The 5,940-nt window shown below is 60.1% G+C and overlaps 2 protein-coding genes across 2 annotated transcripts in view; both read right to left on the bottom strand.

The window, feature by feature from the left end:
• The window catches only part of Rgl2 (ral guanine nucleotide dissociation stimulator like 2), an 8,579-nt gene extending 4,492 nt beyond the window's left edge, over positions 1 to 4,087 (bottom strand). Inside the window, exons 1-9 of the mRNA XM_031347902.1 lie at positions 3,668 to 4,087; positions 3,255 to 3,452; positions 1,897 to 1,980; positions 1,502 to 1,680; positions 1,350 to 1,400; positions 968 to 1,265; positions 453 to 704; positions 263 to 366; positions 94 to 178 (exon numbers count right to left, since the gene is read on the bottom strand). Of these exons, the coding sequence (XP_031203762.1) occupies positions 94 to 178; positions 263 to 366; positions 453 to 704; positions 968 to 1,265; positions 1,350 to 1,400; positions 1,502 to 1,680; positions 1,897 to 1,980; positions 3,255 to 3,410 (1,209 nt within the window). The 5' untranslated portion in view covers positions 3,411 to 3,452; positions 3,668 to 4,087. The remainder of the gene's footprint in view (positions 1 to 93; positions 179 to 262; positions 367 to 452; positions 705 to 967; positions 1,266 to 1,349; positions 1,401 to 1,501; positions 1,681 to 1,896; positions 1,981 to 3,254; positions 3,453 to 3,667) is intronic.
• Positions 4,088 to 5,039: 952 nt separating this feature from the next.
• Tapbp (TAP binding protein) overlaps positions 5,040 to 5,940 on the bottom strand; it is an 8,365-nt gene continuing 7,464 nt past the window's right edge. Inside the window, exon 8 of the mRNA XM_031347728.1 lies at positions 5,040 to 5,435. Within this exon, the coding sequence (XP_031203588.1) occupies positions 5,424 to 5,435 (12 nt within the window). The 3' untranslated portion in view covers positions 5,040 to 5,423. The remainder of the gene's footprint in view (positions 5,436 to 5,940) is intronic.

Here is a 5,940-nt window from a genome sequence, read left to right as displayed (position 1 = left end):
GGAGGGAGCGGGGAGGAGGGAGCGGGGAAGAGGGAACAGGTGCAGAGGCGGGGTGGGGGGGTAGGGAGGGGAGGGGAGGCAGACCGCCCTCACCTGCATGAGGAGCTCTCTGCTCTGGGAGTAATTATCCTCCTCTGAGAAAATCTGGCACAGGCTGGAAAAGACTCGGAGGCTGTCCCTAGAGAGGAAGACCAGGCTCTGAGCACGGGCCTGGGGTTAGGAAGCTTCCAAACCCCAGGCCTCAGGCACTTCAGTCTCCTACCTGGTTGTCTCCCCCCAGGCTGCCCGAAGCCTGTGGATGGGGCTGGACTGCAGAGCGGACACAACAGCATACACTGAGGAGAAGTTCCGAAGCAGGCGGCACTCCTGTGAGGATGGGAGAACAGAGTCAAGGCTCTAGGGTCCCTCGCTACTCCACGAAGAGTCCCCAGCCGGCGGGGCTGATCTCTTACCTCAGCCACACGGATCCACTTCTCCAGGAGCCGGGCCCTCTGTGGGGGTCGGAGTGGCCTCACAGTCACCTCTCTTGGCCCCTCTCCAATTGAGGTGGCTCCCAGGACAGAGCTAACTACCGCCCCCGCCACCTTGTTGAACTGTGTGACCGTGGCTCGGACAGACGGGCAGAGGTGAGAATGTCCTGGCCGGTCCCTGTGACCCCACAGGCCTCCCAGACACTGAGAGGGGATGAGATTGAGAAACAGCTCCTGCAGGGCAGAGGGCAGAGGGCACAATTTAGAGTCAAGCCAGACCAGTTTCCAGTATCAGGGATCTGAGGCTCTTAAGTGGCCAGGGACCAGTGGGGCCAGAGTTCAAGGGGTACAGCCAAGGGGCGAAGGGAAGAGAAGGGTCAGAGAAGCAGACAGAAGAGGGGCTGCACCAGGAGAATTGGAAGCAAGAAAAGGATCTGGAGCCAAGGAGAGGTTAGTAAGGGGTCAGAGAATGTGGGGGTCAAAGGTCAAGGTCTCACCGCATCTAGCAGGGTCAGCTGTTCGGCCAAGTGGTCAGCGAGGAACACCAGGACATCCGTGGGGTCAGCAGGGGAATCGCCGGGAAGGGCCAGGGGCTTAGGAAGGTCGGGGGCCCGGGGGTCCACCCGGGCCCGGAGGTTTCGGATGAGGTCAGCACTGCCCCCCACAACACCCTCCCGTGCTGCATACCCTGTCCGAAGCAAGAAGCTCTCAAGCCGGTCAAGTTGACCCTTGACCTCAGAGCCAAAATCCTCAGGGTGAGAGGCCAGCCAGGTTGAAAGTACAGAGATGGCTACCCTGAGAGAAGGGGAACCAGCCAGGGGTCAGAGGTCCAGCTTCAGCACCCTCTGAGGAGACTGAGGTTGAGACAGGGCCACTCACCCTGTGGTCCTCTCTAGCTCGCCCGGAGGATGTGATTCGAGGGCTTCCAGCCTAGGGATGAGGAGAGGGTCTACCTTGCGGCTTTTCCAGCCCCCCTGGTGCTGGGTGCGCTTAGAGGGAATCCAGGAGCCTCCTAACCCTTGGCCCCTGACCTGTCAGCTACAAGCCCAAACAGGGCAGGAGTGGAGGTGAAGGCCCGGTGGGTGGCCAACAAGGCTGGAGTGAATGTCACGTCAGCCCCTGACGTCCTGGCATCCAAGAGGTGTCTGACCAGGGCTTCCAGAGTTCCAGCACGGAGCCGTCGGGAGGAGCGAGGGGGAGGCAAGGGTGCCTGAGGAACAAGAAGGGTGTCTCACTGATGGTCCTCCTCAACCTGACTGCTAGATGTCTGGGATAATCCAGATCTAGCTCATTTTTGCCAGTTCAGAAATGGCTAAAATCACACAACACAGAGTGCTACCAGACCTCCAACTTCTGGCAAAGAAAAGAAAAGAAAAAAAAATCAACTTAAAAGCCCAGAGGCAAGACCTCGAAGTCGTGATCTCACCAAGGGATCAAGAGGCCTATACTGGCGGCTTGTGACAGTAAAGGTCGCGCCATCCTCCTCCTCGTCCCAGACTGACACAGAAGCCTGGAGGAGCAAGAAGAGGAAGTGAGTCCCACAGCACCTCCAGTCCCCAGCCATTGTCCCCAGGCCCTGCGCCTCCCTCTGCACCCCTCACCTGTGATGGCAGGGGACAATACCAACGAGTGCGAGGGGTAGAGGGTACTGGTGACCCCAGGTCTACCCCCCCTAGCCACCTCAGAGCTCGGTGGAATGGAAGAGGTTGCAGTGGGGGTGTCTCGACTGAATGCTGGAACCCCTCTTCTGGTCACCCCCAAACCCCCTTGCCCCCTGAGCTGAGCCCAACACAGCAGAAAAGCAGGGTGCAAAGTCATAAGCAGGGCGCCCGAAGAAGAAGCACAAAGCCAAAGGCAGAGAGACCTGCAGCAGAGACAAGCTGAAACTCCAGGCCGGCACAAGACCCGCCCTCCCGGACAGAACCAGAGGAGCCCAAACTTAGTCCTTCGGCTCCCTTTCCCCAGGTCCCCGAATACAGCTTCCACTTAATCTCAGCACTGGGGACCCCCCTGAAGGTGGCGGCTCCAATCTCAGTTACAAGAAAAAGGGGAAGTAGGAATGATGGGGGGGCGGTAGACTCAGAGTCATGTGGCCCTAGGCCCTCCCCCGACCGATCCCGAAAAACCAGCCTTGCCAGTCACCCTAACTTTACCAATGTCGGGGCCAAGGAGTCTGGGTCCTCGGGCTCCGAATCTAACTTCTGGACGCTCCTGAAACCCTAAATCCTGCTGCTGGTCACAACTCTCAGTCTCTAAGGACGAAGATGACCACGCTCTACCTCTCCTGGGATCATCTCTCCAGGTGCCAGACCTCTTGGCTTGCTGCCTGCCCACTATTGAGCACTAGGGGGTGGGGGAAGAGGCGGCGAAATCTGAGGGCTCCCTCCCCAATCCTAGAGTCTGAGGAGTTGGTTACTGTGGAGACAAACCCCTCCCAACCAAACAAAAACGAGGAAGGAGACAGGGACCAAGACACCACTGCCCGGTGGCAGCGGTCCGAGGCAGGCATGGGCAGAGAGGGCCTGAGCCTCGCAGGCACAGCCAGCCCGCCTGCCTGCCAGCCACTCCAGGCAGGAACTCGGCAGGTTCCTGCAGGCGGGATCCGAGTCAGACCGACAGGGCGAAGTTCAGAGACGCCAGGACCCGCAGCCAGGGGACAGATATCCAGAGAGAGCGTGGTGGGGTGTGAGTGAGGCAGGGAGGAAGAGAACGAGGGACCCAGACACGCCAAGAGGAGAGTCTCAGAAATATTTAATGCCCTGCCTCCCGCCACCCGCGTCTCACCTCTTCTTCTTCCTCATCCTCTTCCTCCTGCCCCCCGCCCACGGCCCGGCCACCAGGGTCCCCACCCTCTTCGGGGTCCCGGCTCCGGAAGCTGCTCAGCACGACTCCCCCGGGGGGGTTCGTGTCCAAAAGCAGCCGCAGGGGCCGCGGGAGCATGGCCGAGAGAAGGAAGTCAGCGGGGTCGGGCCATGGGGGCGCCTGGGGGAAGAGATGAGTGGCATTGGGGTGGAGTCAGACGCGCGTGGGGGAGACGGACGAGAGGGGACCCGGGTGGGAGTCCCTCGGGAAGGCTGGGGGAGGGGAGGGGAGGTACGGGAGTTGGGAAACCCGAGCCCTCCGTGCGTGCTAGGTAGGGGTCAGGGGCGGGTAACCAGTGCGGAGCGGGCAGGGTCACCCGGCGCTCCGGCTCTGACCTGCTCGGGAAGGGTGAGGGGCTGCGCGCGGGTCCCGGGCCGCGGTTCTCGTCGGTCTCCGGCCCTCCCCGGCTTTGCCGCGATGCACCCCCCCTCCTGCACCCCGCCGGGCTCCCGGGCCCTCCCGCCCTTTCCGCTTCCCCCCTCCCCGCGTCCGCCCGACAGCAGGAGCCAAAAAGGGAAGGAAGTGAGGGCAGGAGCCAGGGCGACCGACTCGGGGAGCGCTGGGTGCCGGGGGCTGGGACGCGGGCGGCAGGTGCGCCCCTCCACAGTCCCCTACCGCCCCACGCGGGGATCCCGGGGCCCACGGCTCCCAGCACAGACAGGGAGGCAGGAGATCAGGCTCCTGTCCCGAGCCTCCACGGGGGGCAAGCGCGGAACGTTAAGTCGCTTTCCCTAAGAAGAGCGACCTGCGACTCGCAGGGGAGAGCGCCCTAGTGGGGGCGCGACCCCGCCCGCGGGGGCACGGGCGCAGCGGAGCGAGCCCGCGCCGGGTTTTCTGTGCCGCCCTTAGGCCCGCCCACTCGCGGGCGACGGGGGGCGGAAGCCGGCTGGTGCGGCCCCCGCGGCGCTTCCGGTTCCACCCGGTCCGTCGCTCCGGGCGTCCGGCTCTCTCCGGTGCGCCAGAGTGCGCGCAGTTCCTCCTGTGGCTGTGTCGCCTCCCCGGGTGTGGTTAGACCGGACAAGGCGAGGGAGGGCCGGGAGGCGAGCCAGAGAGAGGCTGGCTGTGCTCGAAAACGGGAGGACGAGAGGCCCGCACCGGGGACCCGCCAGGCCTGGGCCCCGACCAGGCGGAGGGAACGCTGCGGTAGGAACGGAGGGCTGGAGAAGTGGGCGTTGGTCCGCCGTGGGCGACGCACGGACCCCCGGTCTCTAGGCTACTGTTGTGGGCTGCCCCAGAGGTCCCTAGAGCGTTAGGATGCTATGCAGACCTATCGTGGCAGTTCCCTGCGCAGTGGTTCTCAGGCTTCCTGAAGTCACGGCGCTTTAACACAGTTCAGGTTGTAAAGTTCTTATCCTTGCTACTTTGTAACTGTCTTTGCTACTATTGTGAATCCTCATGTAAATGGTATTTCCGATGGGCTTAGCGGGGTCGTGACCTACAGGTTAAGAACCGCCTCTCTAGAGCACACAGTAGTTCTTCTTGACCCTGTGACTCTCTGCATATTGTATTCTTATATTTAGTTCTCTCGACAAAGCCCCTCTACATAACCCTGACGGACCTGAAACTCCCTATTGTAGATCAGGCTGGCATGGAAATCACAGAGATCCACATGCCTCTGCCTCCCGAGTGCGGGGTTCAAATGAGTGTGCCTCGCTTTTTTCTCATTCTAAAATTTTAGTTGATCCCAATAACAAAAACTCGTCGGGCTTCTTGGTCATTTTAAAGATGTATTGGAACCAAACGTTTTGAGAACCGCTGCCTTGGAACGTTGAGAATGCTAGATTTGCCTTAAAAGGGGGAGGGGGGGCTCTAGGCATGGTGTCCAATGCCGTTTGTTACTCCAAAGGCAGAGACAGGTGGATCTCTGGGACTTCGAGGCCAGCCTTGTTGGCTTGGTTGAGGGTCCAGGACAGCCAGCCAAGGCTACATAGAGAGACCTTGTCTAAAAACAAGAACAATAAAGATTTAAAAAAAAAAGCCATTCAGTGGAGGGAGAGGAGGACATGAGGGAATGAGGGATGCTCTTCTGGGGCAGGAGCTACTGGAGTCACTTGGGCCAGAGATGAGGGTGGCTTCCACAGACGAGTGTCTTTACTGTGACTTCTGCAAGAGAAGAAAGAAGTGGGGAATTTGAAGTGTTGGGAGTGAAGTGAGTTCCCCCAGGTTCATCTAGAAACATCCTCATAGTTACAGGGGTGGGAGCAGGATGGGGCTGGCATTTCCCCCGCCACACACAGTCGTGAGTGTCCTGAATCCTGAGTCTCCTAGAAGACCCAGTGGGTCAGCTGAGACGCCAAGCAAACCCCAGCCCTGGGCTATACTCTGAGCTTTGGAATGCCTCATGTTTACGTGTTTAAAATGTCTGCATGGGTAAGACTGGGACTGGCAGGCAGCACAGTGTTCCCCCGGCCACTGTCCGTTCATGCTTTAGGAGAGTATCCCTCGGTAACAGTCTCTCTGCTTTGATGGTACCCACTCTACTCTGTAATAAATTCTGATTGTCCTCTGCACTTTAAAAATAAAAACTTGCTGGGTAGTGATGGCGCACACCTTTAATCCCAGCACTTGGGAGGCAGAGGCAGGTGGATTTCTGAGTTCGAGACCAGCC

Source organism: Mastomys coucha, unplaced genomic scaffold (genome assembly GCF_008632895.1).
Source record: "Mastomys coucha isolate ucsf_1 unplaced genomic scaffold, UCSF_Mcou_1 pScaffold3, whole genome shotgun sequence".
In the NCBI taxonomy this organism is placed as follows: domain Eukaryota; kingdom Metazoa; phylum Chordata; class Mammalia; order Rodentia; family Muridae; genus Mastomys; species Mastomys coucha.
This window is presented reverse-complemented; position numbering and strand designations above follow the sequence as displayed.